General features: G+C 39.0%; 2 protein-coding genes across 3 annotated transcripts; both read left to right on the top strand.

Annotated features, from left to right (window-relative positions):
• Positions 1 to 186: 186 nt before the first annotated feature.
• Positions 187 to 27560, top strand: LOC125271804. 2 transcript variants are annotated; one of them, XM_048196055.1, is made up of 8 exons: positions 187 to 333; positions 889 to 1324; positions 1410 to 1769; positions 2226 to 2295; positions 2654 to 2680; positions 3464 to 3490; positions 3967 to 4058; positions 27235 to 27560. In XM_048196055.1, the coding sequence occupies exons 2-7, from the start codon at positions 907 to 909 to the stop codon at positions 4034 to 4036; spliced, it is 972 nt and encodes a 323-aa protein (XP_048052012.1). In that variant the 5' UTR covers positions 187 to 333; positions 889 to 906; the 3' UTR covers positions 4037 to 4058; positions 27235 to 27560. The 2 variants fall into 2 exon arrangements, with proteins under 2 accessions (XP_048052012.1, XP_048052013.1); XM_048196056.1 differs by lacking the exon at positions 2654 to 2680 and having other exon boundaries at positions 188 to 333.
• Positions 24126 to 27560, top strand: LOC125271805. Its single transcript, XM_048196057.1, has 6 exons — positions 24126 to 24278; positions 24840 to 25287; positions 25373 to 25696; positions 26151 to 26211; positions 26575 to 26601; positions 27143 to 27560. The coding sequence occupies exons 2-6, from the start codon at positions 24858 to 24860 to the stop codon at positions 27210 to 27212; spliced, it is 912 nt and encodes a 303-aa protein (XP_048052014.1). The 5' UTR covers positions 24126 to 24278; positions 24840 to 24857; the 3' UTR covers positions 27213 to 27560.

Here is a 27560-nt window from a genome sequence, read left to right as displayed (position 1 = left end):
CACAGTTTAAAAGTTGAAATGGTGAGAGGAAAAAGTGATGAGGCAAAACCTGACTCACCTCCACCTGAGCCTGTGTCTATTACATTGGCAAACATGCCAGATAAAGAGTGATTTCAAAATTATGAAGCAATACATGACATTTGTCTTTGAAATCCAAGTCATGAACTGTTTGATCAAAAGGTTTAGTGAGTTTCGAAGCAGTGAGGCCATCCCATCATAGTTTAGTATAAAAATGCCCATGCTCAAGCATTCAGAACACATCAGACAGTGGAAACAAACACCAGCTTAAAGCAAGAGTGAAGACTAGATCTCCATCTACAACAGACATCTCTGGTAAAATCACTTCTGAACTCTCAAATATTGCTCTCATTTATCTATTAGGCTAAAAATGCTTTATAACTTTGTTAAAATATGCAACAGTAATGAGCCATTTTGTTGTAGAAGATCTAATACAAAGTGTTTAGTGGCATGAGCGTTTCCTCTAGACCAACCAGTTGCTTTGCTGAAGAGCATAATGATTAAAAACAATTGTTTAAATACCCTACTAGGGCTTTACAAACCAAGCCTCAAACACTGTTAGTAAAACTACCTTAAGGGGCATCTACATGTTTTTTATCTGTCCCTAAAAGGTGCATATTATGCCTTAAAGTAGTAATACGTATGTACTATTAAGGTACTACTCCTTTTAGGGGTAAAGAAGGTACAAAGGTGTACCTTTGAGGGTACTGCCCCAAGTGAAATTTTTTCTGAACCCAGAAAGTTGCTAATTAGTTCGGTTTCTTCATTGTTTATTGATGTAGTTTGAAGAGAATTTACTTTTTATTGAGTTTTAATGCAGATTATGATTGTTTCATTGGATTTATTCATTGTTCTGTGTTTAATCTCCAGATATACAAGCAGAGAGAGATGAAGAGCGTTCTCTCAGTGAAGATGTTGGCGGCGTTGGCTCTGGTTCTACTGGTGTCCAGTGTGACTGAGGGACGGATTCTCAGTAAGTGTGAGCTGAAGGACAAGCTCAAGGCGGCTCTGGGAGGAAATCAGGGAGGAAATGTTCCTGGAGGAAATGACACTCCTGGGGTTGGAAGGACAACTCCTGGGGTTGAAGATGTGACCGGAGCTGGGTCTGGAAGTGTGGATGAGCCTGGAAATGTGGATGAGCCTGAAAATGTTGCTGCGCCTGAAAGTGTGGATGTGTCTGAAAGTGTGGATGTACCTGAAAGTGTGGATGTGTCTGAAAGTGTGGATGTGCCTGAAAATGTGGCTTCACCTGAAAATCTGGATGAGCCTGAAAATGAGATTGTAGATTTGGGCCTCATCGCCAAAAGTAAGTTTTGAAAGTGTAAACGCTGTCAGTTGAATACTAGTAATGGTACAAGTGTAAGCCAAGGGTGTTTCTGTCTCTCTTTCAGTCGTCTGCTTTGTGGAGCGTGTGTCAAAGTTCAACACCAACCTGGTCACCCCCATCCGAGGTGATGTCAGACCTCCAGCAGGACCCCCTCCCAGACCAGAACAACGACCCAATGGAAGACCAGGGGGAAGACCTAGTCAGGGCCGTCCCGGTGGAAGAGGAAAGAGATCCCCTGGTGGGGGACGTGACAGGAACCCACCTAGCTTTTTTGATGACAGTTCAGAGGAGGATTCCAGAGAAAGCTCAGAACGTTCCGCTCGTGTTCCCACAAAACTGTATGGAATCTTCCAGCTGAGCGATCGTGTGGCATGCAGTTCCGGACCCGGCCAGAGTCTGAACATCTGCCGCATGGACTGCAGAGGTGAGTCATGTGACTGGTCACAAAAGTCATTAAAAACTCATGGGAACACATTACTATTTTACAAGGACATTGTATTAATTTGCATTATGTTTTTTGAACGAAAACGCATGATTTTTAGAAAAAAATTAAGCATAACAGAACAGATTCAACCTGATCTCGTGAAAAAACTTGAATTTGTACAATGTGATTTGTATGAAAACATAACATTTTTAGAAAAAAAAATAAGCATGAAGCTTCACCTTAAACCTAACTGTTAGTGGGGAATAGACAGATTGTAGAAAAATGTATGAATGCGATTGTATGAATTCATACACACAATTTACAAAATGTAAAATAGTTACAAACTGCTATCAGTGTGTGTTGATAGATCGCATATACACAATAGCACAGTTTCATCACAATTTCAGAATCATACGTCAATGTTGAGTGACGTCTTGTAAATTTTGTCTTCTAAAGCTCTGATTGATGATGACATCAGGGATGACATCGCCTGTCTGCAGACCCTGTTGGACAGCGTGAACAATGCGTAAGTTCGTCTACTTTTCACATCTACAAATCAGTAGTCAATTATAACAGTTGCATAGTATTGCTAATCATGTGATCCCAGTCTCCGCTCCCATTAGTACCACATTCAGTCATTTGCATAACTTAGCTCAATTTTATAGCATTGCCAAGGATTGCTGTGGCTTTAAATCTGCAAAAAGAATTTTAATTGCAATGCATTTTAATTGCAAATCGCCAAATGTTTTCATTGTAGACCATTCTAATACGACTAAAATCGACTAAACAAATGTATTTTTCTCATGATTGCCAAATTTCTCACTTTTTTAAGTAGTAGACACATATTAAATAATAATAATATTCCTGGTCCTGTTTTCTTACAGTGTTGCTCCAGCTCCTCGGCACAACCAGTAAGTCAAACAAATAAAAGGTTGCATAAGTCAAGAGAAATACTGATTATAAATATATTTATATTTTATTCAATACCTGAAAGGCTTCAGGAAATACATTTTTCAAAGTAAAAATACATTTAATACACAAAACATACATTTTGGGTAAATGCAAAATGTATTTTAGATAAAATAAATAAATATATGATATAAGTACCTAAAACATATATACAGTATTTTCATCAATATTAGCAAAATATTTGGACCTTTTTGGATATTTTGAAATATATAGTTCAAAACATGTCTGAAAATATGCATTTTGCCATATAGGTTCTCATTAAGTATCTCATTAAGCAACATGATAAAGTGAACAATGCGTAACAATGCTTAAGTCGTCAACTTTTGAGAATTTATGCATTGCGCAAGTCATCAAAACAATGCGTAAGTCATCAACTTTTCGCATCTACAAATCAGTAGTCGATTATAAAAGTTGCATAGTATTGCTAATCATGTGATCCCAGTCTCCACTCCCATTAGTAGTCACCACATTCAGTCATTTGCATAACTTAGCTCAATTTTATAGCATTGCCAAGGATTGCTATGGCTTTAAATCCGCAAAAAGAATTTTAATTGCAATGCATTTTAATTGCAAATCGCCAAATGTTTTCATTGTAGACATTCTAATATGTCTAAAATCAACTAAACAAATGTATTTTTCTCATGACTGCCCAATTTCTCACTTTTTTAACAAGTTGTAGACACATATTAAATAATAATAATATTCCTGGTCCTGTTTTCTTACAGTGTTGCTCCAGCTCCTCGGGACAAGAAGTAAGTCAAACAACTGAAAGGTTGCATGAGTCAAGAGAAATATTGATTATAAATATATTTATATTTTATTCAATACCTGAAAGGCTTCAGAAAATACATTTTTCAAAGTAAACACAAAATATACATTTTGGGTAAATGCAAAATATATTTTGGACAACATAAATAAATATATGATGAAATATAAGTACCTTAAATGTATATACAGACCTTTTTGGATATTTTGAAATATATAGTTCAAAACATGTCTGAAAATATATGCATTTTTGCCATATAGTTTCTCAATAATTTCTCAATATCTCATTAAGCAACATGATAAAGTTAAACTTAACTGGAGTCACAAAGCAACTCCTTATGTAAATCATATAAATTGTGTGCTCTGTGTTAACAGTAACATTTACAATGTTAAGATACGCTACAGCAATGAGGTATACAAGATGTTTAGCCTGTTTTACAAGTTTGTGTTTATTGTCTTTTAGGAAGCACCCGCTGTTCGTGAAGGAGTGCCTCAATGTCAATCCTTTGCAGTACTTTGCTGAGTGTGTCTAACACATTCAGAGTTTCTTCAGACATGAATATTCTGACAAGCTTAAAAATTATTTAAATTTTTCAGTTCTCAGACTTCTATGCCTTTCATTTCACTCTTCAGTTGCACTTTTCAAAATATAATGTTCTCAAAATAGCCACAATTATGTTGATGCAAATAAAGCAATATTCATAAAAGAGTTCCTTGTCTAAGTCTGTCTTTACAATAAAACATCAATAAATCAATGTTTGCATGAGTGAAAGGTTGAAAGCTGTTCTCAGAGGTGTAAAGTCCAGGGGTCAAAAAGTAAAAGTCCTGCCATATTTTTTATTCCACCCACTGAAGCAATGTTAAAGTTAATGAGATAATGAAGTGATTAATTGAGTGATGATTGACCATTATTGAAGACACCTGATGATAACAAGCAGAACCACCAAAGGAGAAAAATCACAATTTTAAGTGTTTGCTGAATCGAATCACGCGATTCGGTTAAGTTCTGTGACCGCAGCCCGCACTTTAAAGTTTGGTGGATTCTGATTGGCTGATAGTGTTTCTTACTGTTTATCAGCTGGAAAAAGTGCTAAACTGTTCCTCTGTGTCTTGTCATTATAGCTGTGTTGTGGACACTCTTAGAGTTAGAGGTGTTTAGGCATATCCCAGATAGCAACATTGTGATGGCCTAGATCTGGCCCACATCTGGCACATGTGGAATGATGATCTGGCACCACATACTGCAATGAATTATGGTTCTTGTATGGGCTGTTTCTGTTTGCCAGATCTGGCCACAAGCAGGCCACAGCAATGCCACATGTCAGCCAAGAGCAAAGAAATAAACCTAAACTGGACCTAATCTGAGCCACAAAATCTGTGTATATTAAGTATAGAGTCATCTATTTTCTTGGTTCATGCTAATTCAGATTTGCACAGTTGGTTTTAAATTAATCTAGTTTATTTTAATTCAGGACTCCATAGTCTAGGTTTTAGTAATCTGTACTTAATCTGTGTTTCAGAAAGCCCTTTTTTAAGACACGATTCACTATTCTAGATTAAGGCCTATCCTGTCTTAATTTAAACCCTGTCCGAGAAAACCGCCCCTATAAGTTCAAATAACAACATTTGTCAAGCTGAAGGTACTTAATTCTAAGTAATTAAAACTTAAATAAGTCAGTGGAAATTAGTACCTCAAAAGGTTAAACTGAGAAAACAAAAAACATATTTTACAAGTAAGTTCACCTTACTTTCATAAAGTTAATCCAACTAAACATTAAATTCAAACAACATTAATTTTGGCAAGTTTAACATACTTAATATTCTACGTAAAGACAACTTAACTGAGTCAGTGCAAAAAGATAACTCTAAACGATAAGTTGAGTAAATGGATTTTTAGATATTTTTTTTATAGTGAAGGAAAGAAGAGAACAGAAAAAGAGACGAACAGAAACAGAAGAACTACAACTGACTTCAGCCACAGCCTTAGGTGAAATCAACTGAAGATAAAAGACATTAAATCTCTCAAGATCTCAGCAGAGGAGGATTAAACAACTCCACAAACAGCATTACCAGTGTAATGAAGGGTCGGCAGAGTGTGGATCCATTTGCAGCTTTTTATTAAAAGGGTTTACAAAGCAGACAGGGCAAAGGCAGAGGCATACACAGGGACAGACAATGGTCGTGGCAGGCGGCAAACAAACAGAGTCAAGGGACAGGCAAGGATCAGGGCCGGCGGCAATACAAACACAGTCCAGGAAACAGGCAAAGATCAGGACAGGCGGCAATGGGTCACAAGAGATAAACAGTCCAAACGATAACAGGTAACAGTCCACAGGAAAACGCTCAGTAATGATCACCTCAGCAAATCAAGACTTTGCGATGTATGTGTGCGTGTGTGTGTCTTAAATAGTGTGAATGTGATGCGGTGCAGGTGTGTGCACAATCAGTCCCAGGAATGAGGGCCCATGGGAATTGTAGTCCGAATGGTAACTGCTCAGTATTCCGGTGATGGCTCCCTCTGGTGGTCAGGAGGAGGGGCCGAGGGAGCCACATTCGTGACAGAGCCCTCCCCCCCCCCGCGAGCGGCTCCAGACGCGAGGACGCGGGCGCCGGAGTCTACCACGTGGTCGAGGGGCCGGTCTCTCCGGGTGCGTCCCATGAAACTCCTCTGTTAGTGAAGGGTCCAGGATATCATCCGTATTGACCCAGGATCGCTCTTCCGGGCCGAACCCCTCCCAGTCGACTAAGTACTGCAGTCTCCTACCCCGGCGCCTGGAGTCGATCAGCTCTCGTACTCGATAAGCCTCCTCGCCTTCGATCATCAAGGGTGGGGGGGTGAGGGCCTCGGCTCCCCCGGCTCCCCTCCGGGGCCCCTGGAAGGTTTCAACAGCGAAACATGAAAAGTAGGAGACACACGGTAATTAGTAGGCAAATCTAAATGATATGATACTGGAGTTATTTGTCTGATAATTTGAAAGGGCCCTACAAACCTGGGACTGAGCTTTCTGCATGGAAGTCTTAGCCGGAGGTCTCTAGTGGACAGCCACACCCATTGTCCCACGGTGTACTGGGGATTGGGACGACGACGTCGGTTGGCCTGTATCTCCTGTCTCCTTACGGCGCGCTGCAGGTGATGGTGAGCTTGGTCCCAGGTCTCCTCGCTTCTTTGCATCCATTCAGTGACTGACGGTAGGTTGGACGGTTCCCCAGACCAAGGAAATAACGGAGACTGAAAGCCCAGGATGCATTGAAAGGGTGTGATGCCAGTTGCAGGTTTTTGTAGGGAGTTTTGGGCATACTCCGCCCAAAGCAGATAGCGACTCCAGTCATTCTGGTTGCGATGGCAGTAAGTGCGTAGAAATCTGGTTAGCTCTTGGTTCATGCGCTCAGTTTGGCCATTGGACTCTGGATGGTACCCTGAGGTGAGGCTGACGTTGATATTGAGGTTTTTGAAGAAAGATGACCATACCCGAGAAGTAAACTGTGGTCCCCCTTCTGACACAATATCCTCGGGTAGTCCATAGAAACGGAACACATAATTGCATAGCATCTCAGCTGTCTCGAATGCTGTGGGTAACTTGGCCAGTGGAATGAGTCTGCAAGCTTTAGAAAAGCGGTCGATGACTGTGAGGATGGTAGTGTGTCCCTTAGATGCTGGGAGATCGGTGACGAAACCAATGGCTATGTGAGACCAGGGGCGTTGCGGAATGGGCAAGGGTTGTAGCAAACCAGCGGGTGCTTGGTGAGATGGTTTGGTGGTTTGACAGGGTGAGCAGTTGGTAATGAAGTGAGAGGTGTCGGCCAGCATGGAATCCCACCAGAATCGGTTTTGCAGCAGATTGAAAGTGGCTGTAACGCCTGGATGGCCGGAGCTAGGGAAGTCGTGTACATGATGAAGTAGTCTGTCCCGAAGCTGGACGGGGACGTATGTGCGGTCTGGTGGGCATGCTGGCGGAGGTGCGGTCTGTTCGTTGGCATGAGCAATCTCGGTGATAATATCCCACCGAACTGGAGCGAGAAGTAAGGTATCTGGGATGATATTGTCTGCGCACTCTGTCCGCTCCACCTCCTCATGTTGCCGAGACAACGCGTCCGCCTTAGTGTTTTTAGAGCCTGGCCTGTATGTTACCACGAACTGGAACCGTGTAAAGAACAAAGCCCACCTGGCTTGTCGTGGGTTGAGACGTTTGGTGGAGCGTAGATATTCTAGATTTTTATGATCCGTGAGAATGGTGAAGGAATGTCTTGCTCCCTCCAGCCAGTGCCGCCACTCCTCCAGAGCCGCCTTCATGGCTAGTAATTCCCGATTGCCCACATCGTAATTATGTTCTGTTGGACATGATCTTCGAAGGAGTTGGAATAAATCAGGATGTCGTCTATGTAGATAATGACCCAGCGATTGAGCATGTCTCGGAAGACGTCGTTCATGAATGACTGAAAGACAGACAGACTATTGGACAGCCCGAACGGCATGACGAGAGTCTCATAGTGACCAGTGGCTGTGGAAAAGACGGTCTTCCATTCGTCTCCTTCTCTGATGCGAATGAGGTTGTAGGCACAGCGGAGATCCAGTTTGGTGAAGTAAGTAGCCTGACAAAGTTGTTCAATAGCTGGAGGGACCAGAGGCAGAGGGTATCGGAACTTGACCGTTATATCATTTAATCCTCGGTAGTCGATACAGGGTCTTAAGCCACCATCCTTTTTCTTGACAAAGAAGAACCCTGAAGCTGCTGGTGAGGTGGACGGGCGGATAAATCCTTTCTCCAGCTCCTCCTCAACGTAGGCTTTCATGGCTACAGACTCGGGTTGTGATATGCCCTTGGGAGGCATGGTACCAGGCAGCAGGTCGATGGCACAGTCACTGGGGCGATGAGGAGGTAGTTCGGTGGACTTGCTCTTTCTAAATGCCACGGCCAGGTCGGCATGCTCATCGGGTATATTGGACTTTTCAGTATCAGTGCCGTGGAGTGAAGCAGCTTGAACAGGTAGTGGGGTGACTGGTTTGAGGCAGTTTATATGGCAGTTTGTGTCCCATTGTAGGATTTGGCAGTCTTTCCAGGAGACATGAGAGTTATGCGTTCTAAGCCATGGTAGAGGATTACAGGGTTGCTGGGCGAGTGGATGACATAAAAGAGGATTTGCTCATGGTGAAGGGCTCCTATTTGCAGTGTGACTTCAGCGGTGATGTGAGCCACTCTGCCTCCGCCGATGGGCTTCCCATCTAGCGCCTCCACTGTTAACAGGGAATTACAGTCTGTTAGAGGGATGCCATGATCTTTAACGAATGATTCTGACATAAAATTCCCAGCGGCTCCAGAATCCAGCAGAGCATGAGTGGTTATGTGGCAGCCATTGACAGTAATTTGGATAGAAATTTTGAAGCAGTTAGCAGAATGGTTGGACTGGTGTAGAGAACTCACAGCTTTGGAACCGGAGGCTTGGGGTCGTACAGGGCAATTGATCTTGACGTGGCCAGCCTCACCGCAATAGAGACACAGATGAAGTTGACGTCTCCTTTCTCTCTCCTCGGGTTGCAATGGAGTATAGCCGAGTTGCATGGGCTCTGGAGCGGGGCTGGTGGCGGCGGATAACCGGCTCAGGCGTCGTGTACGTAACAGATTGTCAATATGAATGGCAAGTTCAATGAACGTGTTGAGCGAGCTTCCTTCATCCCGGCAAGCGAGTTCAGCTTGTAATTCCAATGTCAGACCTCTTCGGAATAGCAATTTCAAAGTGTCTTCTACCCAGTTCGTTTGTGCAGCTAAAGTGCGAAAGTTCAGCGCGTACTCAGCGGCTGTTTGTTTACCTTGACTGAGAGCGAGTAGTTGATCACCCGCGCTCTTGCCTCCCTTGGGATGTTCAAAGACTTCTTTGAAGTTCCGTAAGAAATTCTGAAATGTGGGAAATGTGGAGACGTCATCTCGCCACACCGCGGTGGCCCAATCCAGGGCTTTGCCAGAGAGTAGGGAACACACAAACGCTATCCGACTGGACTCGGTGGGATACAGAGATGGCTGCTGGTTGATGAACAAGGAGCACTGGAGGAGGAACCCCTTACATCTGGCGGGAGTGCCGTCGAACTTCTCTGGGAGGTCTAGGCGAGGATTGACTGCAGGGGAGACCGCGAAGCCCGGATTGGCGGGAGCAGAGGGCGGCGGTGCGGCGGCTTCTGCAGGACTGAATCGGAGGCCTTGCAGCATTTTTACCAACTCTTCGGTAAGGGAGGTTAGGCGGTTGAGTTGATGCTGATGCACCGCCAGCTGGTTGGCCTGGGCAGATAATTCAGACGAAATCTGCAGGAGAGCTGCTGGATCGCTGTGTGGTGAAGTCTTCTATAATGAAGGGTCGGCAGAGTGTGGATCCATTTGCAGCTTTTTATTAAAAGGGATTACAAAGCAGACAGGGCAAAGGCAGAGGCATACACAGGGACAGGCAATGGTCGTGGCAGGCGGCAGACAAACAGAGTCAAGGGACAGGCAAGGATCAGGGCCGGCGGCAATACAAACACAGTCCAGGAAACAGGCAAAGATCAGGGCAGGCGGCAATGGGTCACAAGAGATAAACAGTCCAAACGATAACGGTAACAGTCCACGGGAAAACGCTCAGTAATGATCACCTCGGCAAATCAAGACTTTGCGATGTATGTGTGTGTCTTAAATAGTGTGAATGTGATGCGGTGCAGGTGTGTGCACAATCAGTCCCAGGAATGAGGGCCCATGGGAATTGTAGTCCAAATGGTAACTGCTCAGTATTCCGGTGATTGCTCCCTCCGGAGGAGCCACATTCGTGACAACCAGCTTCACTTATTACTAACCAGACTGATTTTAAGTTAGACAGAATTGTTGTTTTAACTTAAAAAGTAAGTTACCTTGTTGCCTTAAAATTGTTAATACAATGAAGGTGATTGGTTTAATCACTGGAAACGGAAATTATGTTATCTGAACCACATTAATTATCTAAGTTGATTTGACAAAAGAAAAAAATGTTGTTTTTTATTACAGTGTATGTATATGCACTCTAAAAAATGCTGGGTTGTTTCAACCAAAATTTTAGTCAAAAATGGACAAACCCATATATTTTGTGTTAAATTTTTAAATTATATTTTTAACCCAACAGCTGGGTTTGTCCATATTTGACTAACATTTTGGTTTAAACAACCCAGCATTTTTTAGAGTGTGGGAAAAAACATGATGGCATAAATAGTTATATTTTATTTTGAGGTGAATTATTTCTTTAACAAATTGTTTAAAGTCTGGTGGAGATGCTTTTGTGCTTATATGAAACACATGCCACAAAATCACTGTTGATCTCCATCAACATGACAAGCCAACAATGCACATAACGCATGAAACACTATGAAACATGAGGATTTTAGCTGATGAAATGATAAAACGACTCTTGACAAAAACATGCCATTCTAAAGTGCAGTCTGTGAACTTTATGGTTTATGTTTTTACACAGGCGCTGATGTCCAAAAGTTCACGCTGAGTTCACATCCAGCCCCGCTGGAGGAGCAGTGGGACATAAAGAGATGATCAGCACCTCTACCTGATCCACCACATCCAAAACACATGAAGCTCCTATCAAAGTCATGATCAAAACCTTCCGATTGAGGAAAAAAAATCTCCCTGGTGGAATGTGATCACACAATGACACAGCAGATCAGTCAGAGCCATCATGCAAAACATACGATGAAGTACTTTTCCACTGTCACACAACCAGAACCTGAAAGCCACAAAAATATTTCAGGCATGTCTGAAATGATCAGTCTTAAAATAGTGAAAGTACACTCTTAAAACAGATGCGTTAAAAACAACACAACCTGTGTTATATATATGAAATTTATTTATTTAGGATAAACCCCTTGAGATGTAACATCTCGTTTTCGAGGGGGTCCCAACATTCAAAATTACACAATCTTAACATACAAACATCATAAATTATAACTAACAATACAAACACAACAGCACACACACAAAAAAAAACAAAAAACACAGCGACAGTCTCAAGGGTAACATGTACAATCGTTCTTAAAATAAGATGTTAAACATTGTTTAAACAGCCCAAATGATGTAATGGATCTAATATCTACAGGTAAATATCAGGTTATATACAGATTATATCTTAACACACCTGTGTGTCTAGTTAAGGACAACACATTTTGTGTTACTTTTAACTCAACCAGTGTGTTATTTTTTCTTAATACAGGCATAAAATATTTAACACACTAATGTGTGAGAGAGAGAGAGAAACAACACTGTGTCCAACACAACATGTGTTAACTATCATCCAATCACATTGCTGCTACGTCACTCCACAAGCCGTTAAGCAAGTTTGTGCCTCTATCTTCATTGGTGGATGACTTAACACACGAGTGTGTTAAGATATAACACAGGTTGTGTTAAAAACAACACAACCTATGTTATATCTTAACACAACCGTGTGTCTAGTTAAGGACAACACATTTTGCATTACCAGTGTGTTATACAGGCAGTGTAAAATATTACTTCTTAATACAGGCAGTGTAAAATATTTAACACACATAATGTGTCATAAATCACACAATTTGTGTCATAGATGTGCTATTTTTGACCAGTTAAAATGAATGCAATACACACTCTTAGAAAGGATGTGTTAAATTCTTACACATCAGTGTGTGAGTTTAGGGACGATGCTTGATGTGTTAATTCTGACACATTCACCGAGTCAATGATTTTAACACAGTAAATGTGCCAGGAAGGTGATCTGCTGTTAACAAGCAGAATCAAAGGAGAAAATCACAATTTTTAAGCCACCATCATGGAGATGAGTGTTTGCTTTAGTTGAGCTCTTGACCCTTGAATTTTTTATATTAGATTTTGTTTTGGCTGTTGTAACTGTTATAACAGCCATACAAGCAAAGAAAATAGTTGATCAGGTGGTGTTGGTTATGTTTTCACATAATCATTATTTGACCTGAATCACTGAACTCATTTAGAGCCCAATCTCTGAGTTAGTTTTATAATATTGATTACAGCAGAAGATCAGCTTTATCAATATAATCTGAAGGATTTCTTAAAAGTTGTTCTGATTTAAAAAAAAAAACTTTTTCATTTCAAAACATAGACATCAAGAATCAGCATATGAATCTCAACAGTGGTGAGAATAATAAAGCATGCTGCAGTGCATTCTGGGTTCCACTAATCAAAATTCATCCATGGCTCCCATCATGCATTGCTGCATCAATAAATTATGAGATGAATTGTCTTAGTAATTTCCTTTATTCTCACTATTTTATTTTTCTGTTTTTATGTGACTTTTTAGTAGCTTGTTTTCTAATGCAATCTGTTGATCCGAATATGTTGCTTGTCACCATTGCTCTAAATGAGTTCAGGTCAAATAATGATTATGTGAACACATAGCTAACACCACCTGATCATCTCTGGTTGTATGGCTGTTATAACTAAGTTACAGCAACCCAAACAAAAACTAATATAGAAAAGTCAAGGGTCAAGAGCCCAACTAAAGCAAACACTCATCTCCATGATGGTGGCTTAAAACTGTAAATTTCTCCTTTGATTCTGCTTGTTAACAGCAGATCACCTTCCTGACACATTTAATGTGTTAAAATCATTAACACAATGAATGTGTCAAAATGAACACAAGTCATCCACCGATGAAGAAAGAGGCATGAACTTGCTTAAAGGTGCTAAAGAGGTTTTTGTTTTTAGATGTTTTGTTTTATGCACTTTTGCAAAATTACTTGAAACTGTCTTTACTAACTGATAAAAGACTATTTATTAGGTGCAGTGAAAGGAATAATATTAATATACATCATCTGTGCATGAGGTAGGGCCTTAAAAACATCAGCCAATCGTTTACGCGATCATCGCATAAACGACTGGCCCTCTGGCTTGTCAATCACTGCCAGGACGTTCCTTGTGCGAGACGTGCGGCTGCGCGCTCCAGTAACTTTCCACACTCTACAGGAGCTGCATGCAGTGTTTTTGTCAGGAGACAGGAGTAACAACTGCAGATTATGAGTTACCTGTGGTGAGTCCGTCATAATGAATCCACTAACATGACACAGCGAATGCCGGTGGTAAACACTCGTGTTCCAATACTCGTGCACGAGTTTTGGGAGGCGTTCCCTGGAAATTAGCTGTGAAGGAGGGGGTTGTTCTTATGCATGCGCTCATTTAAAAAACTCACTAACAGTCTTTGGTTTCTCAGTCGACGAAAAGATCCTCTGTAGCACCTTTAATGGCTTGTGTAGTGACGTAGCAGCAATGTGATTGGATGATAGTTAACACGTTGTGTTGGACACAGTCTCGTTTCTCTCTCTCTTTCTCTCTCTTTCCTTTTACACATGATCAACTTAAAGGGGACCTATTATGCCCTTTTTATCAAGATGTAAAATAAGTCTCTGATGTTCCCAGAGTGTGTATGTGAAGTTTTAGCTCAAAATACCCCACAGATAATTTTTTATAGCATGTTAAAATTGCTACTTTTAGTGGTTGAGCCGTTTCAGTGCGGTCCCTTTAAATGCAAATGAGTTGCTGCGATCGGCCTAAGAGGGCGGAGCTTTACGAGCTGATTCCTAGGATTCAGTCAGGACGCACTATAATGTCAGAAACTGCGAATATATGCTACATGGAGATAGAACAGGTATAGTTTAGTTCAATTACGGTTATAACTTATATTGCCTTCTTGTTTTTAATCTACTATATTAGTACAAGTCTGTTGTACCATCCGAATGATGGCCAAAACAGATGAGGTTTATAATGTTTACTTCACACAAAAGATGAAGCGACTGTTTTCACTCTAGAAAATCACTGTAAGAGCTTAATAAAACACTGCAAGTGTGCATTAAAATATTATCCATAAACTCTCTCTCTCCCTTGCATTATCACCAACACACATAGTGAATTACACAGAAACACTCGTTACAACTAACAGTAAACAAATATATAAAGACCGTATGCCTTTTCAGGTGGTGCTTAATAAACTTCAAGGCTGCCAACTCTCACGCATTCAGCGTGAGACTCACGCAATTGACCCAATTCTCACGCTCTCACGCCACACCCCCATATTCTCACGCAGAGTCGTGCAGAAGTGAGGAAAAAAATCGCGCCGCATGATCTCGCAAAGCAACGCGCAGAGAGACCAGACAGACAGTGTACAGGGAGTTTTTTGTGACAATTGTGAGGGAAATACACAATTTATTCCCATAAACTGTGTAGTCAGCCGTTCTCCCTCCCATCTGCACCGTGTGAATTGTGAACGCAGGCAGGTCAGTGAGTTACAGGGCGCTCCGTGTCTCCGTCCAGTTTAGGCTAGTAACTAATAGGCCTAATATGCTAGTTTATAGGGGTGTGACAGGATTTCTCGTCGAGGCGAAAAGTAGTCTTGTGATATTGCCATGACAGTGTTAGGATGATTAGGAAAGAATATGCCATCGCTACGTTTACATTGCGCCTCCACTATCGTTTTGCTTTGTATTTAAATAAAACACATTTAATTCAGTTGGATAACGGTCGCCGCCGCTCCATATTTACAGAGTTACGCGCGATCACGAAAGTGAAAGTAAACGCGAGCGCGCATTCAAACGCGATTTCAATACCCCGCATTTGAAAGCGGCTCCCTGATGAATACAGATATCTCTCAATATGAAACCTATTTTAGGCTGGGCAGTGTAGTTGTAACCATCTCTTAGCTCTGTATCAGAGAAAAATGTAGTCTTATTTGCACTTTGAATATTGAGAGAGTGCGATTATGGTTGCACTTATTGTAAAGTGTTACCATAAAAATGAATAACAGTTTTCTCTTAATCTTATTAAGCACAAACAATAAGGTTTCATTTGTTAACATTAGTTAATGCACTGTGAACTATCATGAACTAACAATGAATGATTATTTTTATTGACTAACATAAACAAAGATTAATAAATACTGTAGCAAATATATTGCTCATGTTAGTTGATGTTGGTTAATACATTAATGTTAATAAATGAGACCTTATTGTAAAGTGTTACCATTTTTATTTATACTGTTTTTATTTCTATGATCAGTTTGTGGAAAGGAGTTCAGTTAGGAGGTCAAAATTTGTAGAAGCTCATAAATCATGTACAGTAAGATCTGTCAGTTGAGTTAGTGGCAAAACCTTTTACAGTGCTTGAGTATTGTTGTCTTTTACCGCATATGATAATTCAGTCTCAGAAAGTAGAACTGAAATGACATTCATTACAAGATGATTAGTTAAAACATTTCAAATGCACCTGCAGACTACTTTTTCTAGTCATGTATTTCGCCATCTTGTCTCTTCTCGTGAACTCAATCTCGAGTCTCGTGAGATACCTGTCTCGTCACACCCCTAATAGTTTATATAGAGTTAAGTTAGCATTAGCAGAGTTGTTTGTTTTGCAGCACTGAGCAGTTATTTTACATAACTTTATCATAAAAAAAAGTACAAAAGTAAGCCACACCCCTCCATAAGCCCCTCCCCCATAACCAAAGCCACGCCCCCCAAAATCTCACTCTAAGCTGAACTCAAAAGTTGGCAGCCCTGAAACTTTATACCCGTAAATAAGCTCAGATGAACTGTAATCAAGTGCTCTCACCTTCATCACTGCCGTATAGTATCACTCTGGAGTCTTTAAGCTGGATCACGAACAGTTTTTCCTTGTATATCCTCCCTGAGTAGCACATTTTAGCACAGTCTCTGTTTTGTATTGTCTCTTTGTATTGATATTCGTTCACTAAGCAGTCCGGTGTGAATTGATTCGCGCAGACATAAACGAATTTCGACAGAACTGAGGGAACATTTTCCTGGAAAACCAAGTTAATCCACCTCGTCTTCATCGGCTCATTTAGGGAGTAAATGAAGAGAGCTATGTGGATTAATCCATCCAGCTACAGAACACCAAACACAAAACGCTTGGGAGACATTCTCGTCAGTGCAGTAATGGCGGGCTCGCTGTGAACGCTCTCAGGGTGGGTCTATATTCAAACGTCAGTGTATGTTATTATTCGTGGGCGGGGCCTGTGGCTTTTGTGACGTCACACTGCCAGGGATCTGGAAACGGCTTGTTCTGAGACACTGCTTATGATTTATGGGGATTAAAAAAAAAAGGAGTGGGTGGATTTTTATCACTATAGGGTGGTTGTGTACACACACTGCCAACACACATTTATGTCCAAACACCATGCAAAAGTGAATTTTGCATAATAGGCCCCCTTTAAATTGACACAAAATGTGTTAAAATAGCCATAACACAAAAAATGTGTTATTACTTAACACATCCTTTTTGAGAGTGTAGTACACAGAATCATAGAATAAAATGTGAATTATGTAAAAGAATTTTGCTTTGTGAAGATTTGGGTGACTACATTAAGGTGACTAATTCATGCTGTTTAGATTTACTTCAAAGTATGACATTAGAATGGCATAATCTCAATCATACATTGGTTAAATACTATGTAAATATTTAAATATCCCAAAAAAATACTATGTAAATATTTAAATATCCCAAAGCAATTCATTAGATGATCAAACAAATGAGGACTAACAAGTGAGCAATAATCTCCACCTGCATTTGAACCTTTATTTGACAAAGGACGTAAAATATTTAATCATATTTAACTATTTGATAGAAGATAATCACAGCAGTGAGAGACTGACGTCCTTGTTGGCATGTGTGGATATCTAAACGTCTGAGTCATGCTTGACATTTGTCTTGTGTTCACATCAAAAATAGCACAAACTCTTCTGAACTCTCTTGACTTCCTGCAATCTGATCCCTCACTATAGAAACACTGAACAATTCAAGTTTATCTTTCTCAGACTTTTGTCAGATGGCTCCAGTCTTCTCTGATATTTAATACTTGCGTAACTCGTGCTCATGTTCCTCAACTGTACGGTTCATTGTTCGTTGTGTTCTCACACCAGATTGTACATTTGTTCAGTGAGGGTGTGTGTGATACTGACCTTCGATAATTAAATATATTTAAGCAATTTAATAACAGATCCAACTGAACATAAAGTGGACACAGAAGTACTTGTGCACTTATGTGACATTTTAAAGAAGCACAAGCACGCTTTTTAAGGAAAACCACACACACAATATATATGTGTGTGTGTGTGTGTACATACATATATATATATATATATATATATATATATATATATATATATATATATACACACACACACATACAGTCAAACCAAAAATTATTCAGACATTTTTGATATATTTTTACTACTGTGTGCAGGACACTATAGTTCATTTATGTAAGTGAGGATAGCAAAATAAAGTAAACTGTGACATATTATACCCAAAAAGTATTCATACAGTTGACTACCAGTAACACTGATAAAAAGTTGTAACCAAAAATTATTCCGACACTTTGACCTGACCATGTTTTGCTTTAGTGTTATCTGACATAATAAAATAATTTTTTTCTGACACATCTTGTCATATTGTATTACCTTTTTTTTAAACTAGCCTATATACACATTCATTTGAGTCCAGCTGTGTTTGATTATACTGATTGGACTTGATTAGGAAACCCACACACCTGTCTATATAAGACCTTACAGCTCACAGTGCATGTCAGAGCAAATGAGAATCATGAGGTCAAAAGAACTGCCTGAAGAGCTCAGAGACAGAATTGTGACAAAGCACAGATCTGGTTAAGGTTACAAAAAAAATTCTGCTGCACTTAAGGTTCCTAAGAGCACAGTGGCCTCCATAATCCTTAAATGGAAGACGTTTGGGACGACCAGAACCCTTCTTAGAGCTGGCCGTCCGATCAAACTGAGATATTGGGGGAGAAGAGCCTTGGTGAGAGAGGTAAAGAAGAACCCAAAGATCATTGTGGCTGAGCTCCAGAGATGCAGTCGGGAGATGGGAGAAAGTCAACCATCACTGCAGCCCTCCACCAGTCGGGGCTTTATGGCAGAGTGGCCCGACGGAAGCCTCTCCTCAGTGCAAGACACATGAAAGCCCACATGGAGTTTGCCAAGATGGTGAAAAAATAAGATTCTCTGGTCTGATGAGACCAAGATAGAACTTTTTGGCCTTAATTCTAAGCGGCATGTGTGGAGAAAACCAGGCACTGCTCATCACCTGTCCAATACAGTCCCAACAGTGAAGCATGGTGGTGGCAGCATCATGCTGTGGGGGTGTTTTTCAGCTGCAGGGACAGGACGACTGGTTGCAATTGAGGGAAAGATGAATGCCACCAAGTACAGGGATATACTGGATGAAAACCTTCTCCAGAGTGCTCAGGTCCTCAGACTGGGCCGAAGGTTTACCTTCCAACAAGACAATGACCCTAAGCACACAGCTAAAATAACGAAGGAGTGGCTTCACAACAACTCTGTGACTGTTCTTGAATGGCCCAGCCAGAGCCCTGACTTAAACCCAATTGAGCATCTCTGGAGAGACCTAAAAATGGCTGTCCACCAACGTTTACCATCCAGCCTGACAGAACTGGAGAGGATCTGCAAGGAGGAATGGCAGAGGATCCCCAAATCCAGGTGTGAAAAACTTGTTGCATCTTTCCCAAAAAGACTCATGGCTGTATTAGATCAAAAGGGTGCTTCTACTAAATACTGAGCAAACGGTCTGAATACTTATGACCATGTGATATTTCAGTTTTTCTTTTTTAATAAATCTGCAAAAATGTCAACAATTCTGTGTTTTTCTGTCAATATGGGGTGCTGTGTGTACATTAATGAGGAAAAGAAAGTTAACTTAAATGATTTTAGCAAATGGCTGTAATATAACAAAGAGTGAAAAATTTAAAGGGGTCTGAATACTTTCCGTACCCACTGTATGGAGCTTATGATGCCTAGTTTTACTATGCATAACCTCATCTGCATATCATTTCCATGCATATTCCCATCCACGTGACACCATGGTTAACACCGTCAAAGGTACAAGACATTGAAAAATATTAGATATGGGCTATAAATAATCCAGTATCCTCTTTATGTTTTAGAATGAATATATCAAAAAATACATAAAAACAAAATTGTATAAAATACTTGAGAGAAAGGTTTTAGAACATAGTTGATTCATACATTTTCACTGGCCAAATAGTATTTTAATTGTTTAAAATAATTCGAATCAAATTTATGCAGTTTTGCTGATAAGGTGAACATGTCTTTTAGGATGTTTATAGGCTATTTTTAGTTACTATTTATTGCAATGTAAATACAATTGTCTGCGCTTCACTGACAAAGTATTTTAAAAAGAAAACATGCTAATCTTACCATTTACCTCAAATTATATCCTTCAAATACAGTGGTTTGAAGTTCCTTCAAAGGACATCAACACCTCCTGCAGCTGTGGTTATATCATTGGACCTATTCAAACTGGACAACGGACCGTTCGACCACTGAATCCAGCAGTGTCTTCCATAATATCCAAGTTAAATGTGCATCACTGATAGCCGTTATCAGTAAAATATTTTGTCATAACATCTGCAGTTTAGTTTAAAGAGGAATTATTGCGCTCCTATCACTCATCGCTGTCATTAAAGCAGCGTGTCACAGGAAAAGTGATCGAAAGTAGCACATCTACTATCTAAATTCATATCTGTGGCGACCAGGGCGGGCGAGAGCCGTGAGGGAATGGCGTGAGGCCGGTGGCGCGATAGTTAACGAGCTACACCTGGGAGGCGCACCGGCCTTGAGTCTCTCACAGAGGAGCTCCGGAAGCATAAAAGGAGGAGCGACGACAGTGAACGACGAGAGAGGACCAGGCCTGGACTTTATGTTATGTTTTAGCTATTATGTTTGTGTGGCCGGCAGACGTCCACGAGGGTCTGCCGGCATTACTTTCGTTTTGTTCTTTGTTTATTTTATTTTAAAGTTTGTTTCAACGTTCGCCGGTTCCCGCCCTTGCTGTCCAGAATAAAAGAGAACATCCCAATCGAGTGAAGGGATTTGTGGAAACTTCTAATTATTGTGATACAACACTTGTCTTGCATTTCAGCATGAAAAGACAAACATTTCAGGTGAAGGATAATCCACTTCTTACCTCCGAGACTGTGTTGATCTATATTATTTTTATTTTATTATCATTATTGCTGATCACTGTTGTTGTGCTTTGATATTGTAATATTTACCATTATATAATCAGAGGAGAATAGAAAAGTTTATTAAAGTGTCACTTCACAATACAATAGCAAAAGATATAAGTATAGTATTTTTGTTACATTAATACCCATTGTGCGAGCTGTCTCTTTAATACCGCGTGGTTTATATGCATCTTGCCGCTGATTGGGCTGACATTTCTGACACACCCAATAAACAAGAGAAAACGAATCTCAAACCCATTGCACACCATTTCCAGGAAACATGTCATTCAACCCGGAAAACTTAGCAAAACGTTGCGCGCCAGTTTGAGCTTGAACATGCCCCAGACCTTCCAAGACCAAAACAAGTCCATTCAATCAAGATAATTAATTAATCAATCGTGTGACTATTGAACATTAATGATGAACACCTGCTGTTAAAATCACACTGTTTGGAGATCAGGGTTTGCTTTAGTTGGGCTCTTGATCCTTGACTTTTTAATATTAGATTTTGTTTGGCTGTTGTAACTGAGTCACAACAGCCAGACACACAAAGAGAAAAGATGATCAGATGTTGTTGGTTATGTTTTCACATAATCATTATTTGACCTGAATCACTGAACTCATTTAGAGCCCAATCTCTGAGTTAGATTTACATTATTGATTACAGCAGCACTGTGATTCTACAGCACAAGATCAGCTTTATCAATATTAAAAGTTGTTCTGATCAATAACAACCACAAAAAAAAAAAAAAAGAACAAAAAAAAAATTTCTTTTAGGCACACACAGACATCAAGTATCAGCCTGTGAATCTCAACAATGATGACAAGCAACATATTCTGATAAACAGATCAACTCTGAACATTAAAAAACAAGCTACTAAAAAGTCGCATAAACAACAGCAAAAAATAAAATAGTGAGAATAAATTAAATTATTCAGCACATAATTTATTCATGCAGCAATGCATGATGGGAGCCTTGGATGAATTTTGGTTGGTGGCTCCCAGAATGCACTGCAACATGCTTTATTATTCTCACCACTGTTGAGATTCACAGGCTGATTCTTGATGTCTGTGTGTGCCTAAAAGAAAGGGTTTTTTTGTGGTTGTTGTTGATCAGAACAACTTTTAATATTGAATAAAGCTGATCTTCTGCTGTAGAATCACAGTGCTGCTGTAATCAACAATGTAAATCTAACTCAGAGATTGGGCTCTAAATGAGTTCAGTGATTCAGGTCAAATAATGATTACGTGAAAACATAACCAACCTGATCATTTTTCTCTTTGTTTGCCTGGCTATTATAATTAACATTGCAACAGCCTAAACAAAATCTAGTATTCAAAAGTCAAGGGTCAAGAGCTCAACTAAATCAAACCCTGATCTCAATGACGGTGACTTAAAATTGTGATTTTTTTTTTTTTTTTGGTGATTCTGCTTGTTATCATCAGATCACCTTCCTGACACATGTACTGTGTTAAAATCATTACAATCATTACACAATCATTACACAATGAATGTGTCAAAATAAACACAAGTGTTGTCCCAAAACACAAGCACTGATGTGAAAGCCTTTTTTTGACTGGACTTGACAAAGAGATCATTGCAAATTTGGTCTTCATGTTCAGAAGTAGCACAGGTGTTTTATTTTGTTGTTGTTTTTCTCTTTCCTTCAATGATTCTGCCTGTTAACAGCAGGTGTTCATCACTAGTGCTTGATTAATGACTTAATTATCTCATTAACTTCCCTCTTGAATGGTCTCGGTCTCGACTACACCTCTGGTTAACCTTCCTGACACATTTACTGTGTTAAAATCATTGACTCAATGAATGTGTCAGAATTAACACAACAAGCGTCGTCCCTATTCTCACACACTGATGTGTAATGAGTCAGTTTTACCACATCCTTTCTAAGAGTGCACAATATTCAATAAAGAAACAATGTTTGGTCTTAAAATATAAAACAATAATTATATTGTTCAAAATTAACATGTTCTGTTGTCAAACTTTGTGCAATATGTTCATATACTAATATGAAGACCTTTTTGCATTCACAAAATAATGAACTCTGGTTGAAGTTAGAAGTTATATGTTGATGTTTTAAGGGTCCAGATACTTTTTGGTCCCACTTTGTACACAGTTTAAAATACTTTTCAATTAAAGAAAAAAAATCTATTTATACAGTCTGCATTTGAAAGTACATGCATTTTACAGAACAAAGATTGACAATCTTATCATAGAAATGAATTATAGTATTGTGTATTTGAATACTCTAGACAAAACAGCTCTGTAACAACAAAAGATGCATCTACTGAGTTATTATTACTGCCGAAACTATGTGGCAGTCCAGCTAAAATTACATAATCCAACAGGTATGTGATACCAGTCCACCCACTACACACACAACACACAGTCCGGACTTCCCCAGATCATCACCAGTACATCTTAATAAATTAAAAATGATAAATTAATTTATGTGTTGTCTTCTTTTATCATATTTAAGGGTGTATAATCATAAAAGTCTTTTTGAATACATGGTTAAAACTAAAGCAAATTTATTTTAGATCTTTATCAGTATCGGTAGATCTTTATCAGTATTTATGTTTATACTTTTAAAAACTCTGTTATTTAAAATAAATAAATAAAATCATTTTTTGTACATATTTCTGTACAAAATATGGACTGTGAATAATGTGTTAAGTTGAATGTTTTATATTTTAGTAAAGCCATTATTAGACACTTTTGCATTGATATTCAATCTGTAACATTTAAACATTTTTAATATCACTGCACAAAACATGTTATGCACGAGAAATGTCATGGGTTAACCTTTACAAAAAGAAAATATATTTCCCTATATATGAATGATCGATATATTAAATGATTTAACAGTATATTTGAAAATATACAGAATAATATATTGTGTTAATATATTACAATATATTGAATAATACATAAGGAATTGCCACTTTCCATATATTGAAAACTATGCGACAATATATTTACTAATATATCATAATGTATGTAATTTTATATTCAGTAATACACTTTATAATGTATAGATGTATATGTGATCAGATATGGTACTGCCTTTGTAATATATTGCAGATATATTTACTTACGCAGTATAAACACACATATATAAAGAAATATATAATGTAGTATATTACTTTTCAATGCATATATAGCAGTATATTGAAAATTTTAAGCACTAGTTTTATATACCATATATGGAAATGTATTATGTAATATATTGCATTATATTTTGCAGTATATTCCCGTATATTTTTGTTTCGTAAGGGAATTTCTTTTTCAATTTAAATTGTTATACAGCACACCAAAACTAAATTTACTTATCCATTAAAATTAAGTAGGTCTATATGAGCACAACAGAGACCTGAGGTCACATTACATGGTCACAGTTTAAAAATAGCTAAAATGGTGTGAGGAAAAAGTGACGAGGCAAAACCTGACTCACCTCCACCTGAGCATCTTTGTTACATCAGCAGACATACCAGATAAAAAGTTATTTGTGGTGTCATGTGGTGTTTCATCAACAGGTTTAGTGAGTTTCGAAGCAGTGAGGCCATCCCATCATAGTTTAGTATAAAAATGCCCATGCTCAAGCATTCAGAACACATCAGACGGTGGAAACAAACACCAGCTTAAAGCAAGAGTGAAGACTAGATCTCCATCTACAACAGACATCTCTGGTAAAATCACTTCTGAACTCTCAAATATTGCTCTCATTTATCTATTAGGCTAAAAATGCTTTATAACTTTGTTAAAATATGCAACAGTAATGAGCCATTTGGTTGTAGAAGATCTAATACAAAGTGTTTAGTGGCATGAGCGTTTCCTCTAGACCAACCAGTTGCTTTGCTGAAGAGCATAATGATTAAAAAAAAGGTTTAAATACCCTACTTGGGCTTTACAAACCAAACTTTAGGCCTCGAACACTGTCAGTAAAACTACCTTAAGGGGCATCTACATGTTTTTTATCTGTCCCTAAAAGGTGCATATTATGCCTTAAAGTAGTAATATGTATGTACTATTAAGGTACTACTCCTTTTAGGGGTAAAGAAGGTACAAAGGTGTACCTTTGAGGGTACTGCCCCAAGTGACATTTTTTCTGAACCCAGAAGGTTGCTAATTAGTTCGGTTTCTTCATTGTTTATTGATGCAGTTTGAAGAGAATTTACTTTTTATTGAGTTTTAATGCAGATTATGATTGTTTCATTGGATTTATTCATTGTTCTGTGTTTAATCTCCAGATATACACGCAGAGAGAGATGAAGAGTGTTCTCTCAGTGAAGATGCTGGCGGCGTTGGCTCTGGTTCTGCTGGTGTCCAGTGTGACTGAGGGACGGATTCTCAGTAAGTGTGAGCTGAAGGACAAGCTCAAGGCGGCTCTGGGAGGAAATCAGGGAGGAAATGTTCCTGGAGGAAATGTTACTCCTGGGGTTGGAAATACAACTCCTGGGGTTGGAAATGTGACCGGAGCTGGGTCTGGAAGTGTGCCTGGAAATGTGACTGCGCCTGGAAATGTGATTGTGCCTGGAAATGTGACTGCGCCTGGAAATGTGACTGCGCCTGGAAATGAGACTGTGCCTGGAAATGTGACTGCGCCTGGAAATGTGACTGCGCCTGGAAATGTGACTGTGCCTGGAAGTGTGACTGTGCCCAAAAATAAGATTGTAGATTTGGGCCTCATCGCCAAAAGTTAGTTTTGAAAGTGTAAACGCTGTCAGTTGAATACTAGTAATGGTACAAGTGTAAACCAAGGGTGTTTCTGTCTCTCTTTCAGTCGTCTGCTCTGTGGAGCGTGTGTCAAAGTTCAACACCAACCTGGTCACCCCCATCCAAGGTGACGTCAGACCTCCAGCAGGACCCCCTCCCAAACCAGAACAACGACCCAATGGAGGACCAGGGGGAAAACCTAGTCAGGGCCGTCCCGGTGGAAGAGGAAAGAGATCCCCTGGTCGGGGACGTGACAGTTCAGAGGAGGATTCCAGAGAAAGCTCTGCTCGTGTTCCCACAAAACTGTATGGAATCTTCCAGCTGAGCGATCGTGTGGCATGCAGTTCCGGACCCGGCCAGAGTCTGAACATCTGCCGCATGGACTGCAGAGGTGAGTCATGTGACTGGTCACAAAAGTCATTAAAAACTCATGGGAACACATTACTATTTTACAAGCACATTGTATTAATTTGCATTATGTGTTTTAAATGAAAACGCATGATTTTTAGAAAAAAATTAAGCATAACAGAACAGATTCAACCTGATCTCGTGAAAAAACTTGAATTTGTAAAATGTGATTTGTATGAAAACATAACATTTAAAAAAAATAATAAGCATGAAGCTTCACCTTAAACCTAACTGTTAGTGGGGAATAGACAGATTGTAGAAAAACGTTTGAATGCGATTGTATGAATTCATACAAACAATTTCCAAAATGTAAAATAGTTACAAACTGCTATCAGTGTGTGTTGATAGATCGCATATACACAATAGCACAGTTTTATCACAATTTCAGAATCATACGTCAATGTTGAGTGACGTCTTGTAAATTTTGTCTTCTAAAGCTCTGATTGATGATGACATCAGGGATGACATCGCCTGTCTGCAGACCCTGTTGGACAATGCGTAAGTTCGTCAACTTTTCACATCTACAAATCAGTAGTCAATTATAACAGTTGCATAGTATTGCTAATCATGTGATCCCAGTCTCCGCTCCCATTAGTACCACATTCAGTCATTTGCATAACTTAACTCAATTTTATAGCATTGCCAAGGATTGCTGTGGCTTTAAATCTGCAAAAAGAATTTTAATTGCAATGCATTTTAATTGCAAATCGCCAAATGTTTTCATTGTAGACATTCTAATACGTCTAAAATCAACTAAACAAATTTATTTTTCTCATGATTGCCCAATTTCTCACTTGTTTAACAAGTAGTAGACACATATTAAATAATAATAATAATATTCCTGGTCCTGTTTTCTTACAGTGTTGCTCCAGCTCCTCGGGACAAGAAGTAAGTCAAACAAATGATATATTTATAATAGGAAATACATTTTTCAAAGTAAAAATACATTTAGTACACAAAATATACATTTTGGGTAAATGCAAAATGTATATATATATATATATATATATATATATATATATATATATATATATATATATATATATGTATGTACATATGTAAATATATATATTGGACAAAATATATAAATATATGATGAAATATAAGTACCTAAAACGTATATACAGTATTTTCATCAATATTAGAAAAATATTTGGACCTTTTTGGATATTTTGAAATATTTAGTTCAAAACATGTCTGAAAATTATGCATTTTTGCCATATAGGTTCTCATTAAGTATCTCATTAAGCAACATGATAAAGTTAAACTTAACTGGAGTCACATAGGTTAGAAGGCAACTCCTTATGTAAATCATATAAATTGTGTGCTCTGTTTTTACAGTAACATTTACAATGTTAAGATAAGCTACAGCAATGAGGTATACAAGATGTTTAGCCTGTTTTACAAGTTTTTGTTTATTGTCTTTTAGGAAGCACTCGTTGTTCGTGAAGGAGTGCCTCAATGTCAATCCTTTGCAGTACTTTGCTTTGTGTGTCTAACACATTCAGAGTTTCTTCAGACATGAATATTCTGTCAAGCTTCATCCTAATGCATTACTGAAATAATCCCAACACTTGATGTTTTCAGCCTTGACAGCAGTGCTTCAAAACCTATTTGGTGTTTGTTAATCTGCTGGAAAAAGTCTTTCAGAGAGGAACTACTGTTCACACTCACATAAATTAGTTAAATGTATCAGTTCTCAGACTTTGTCTTTTATTTCACTCTTCCGTTGCACTTGTCAAAATGTACCTGGAAAATGTTCTCAATTATAAGAACAATTATGTTGATAAATGCTTCTACATGTAATTAGCATGCCTCAGAATGCAAATAAAGCAATATTCATAAGA

Source organism: Megalobrama amblycephala, linkage group LG7, assembly GCF_018812025.1.
Source record: "Megalobrama amblycephala isolate DHTTF-2021 linkage group LG7, ASM1881202v1, whole genome shotgun sequence".
In the NCBI taxonomy this organism is placed as follows: Eukaryota; Metazoa; Chordata; class Actinopteri; order Cypriniformes; family Xenocyprididae; genus Megalobrama; species Megalobrama amblycephala.
This window is presented reverse-complemented; position numbering and strand designations above follow the sequence as displayed.

Excerpts from the sequence above, each read along its gene's own strand:
- LOC125271804 (XM_048196055.1), top strand. The coding sequence starts at position 907 with ATGAAGAGCGTTCTCTCAGTGAAGATGTTGGCGGCGTTGGCTCTGGTT. Across the intron at positions 1,770-2,225 it reads CTGCCGCATGGACTGCAGAG|CTCTGATTGATGATGACATC; the intron begins GTGAGTCATGTG and ends TGTCTTCTAAAG. Across the intron at positions 3,491-3,966 it reads CCAGCTCCTCGGGACAAGAA|GAAGCACCCGCTGTTCGTGA; the intron begins GTAAGTCAAACA and ends ATTGTCTTTTAG.
- LOC125271805 (XM_048196057.1), top strand. The coding sequence starts at position 24,858 with ATGAAGAGTGTTCTCTCAGTGAAGATGCTGGCGGCGTTGGCTCTGGTT. Across the intron at positions 25,697-26,150 it reads CTGCCGCATGGACTGCAGAG|CTCTGATTGATGATGACATC; the intron begins GTGAGTCATGTG and ends TGTCTTCTAAAG. Across the intron at positions 26,602-27,142 it reads CCAGCTCCTCGGGACAAGAA|GAAGCACTCGTTGTTCGTGA; the intron begins GTAAGTCAAACA and ends ATTGTCTTTTAG.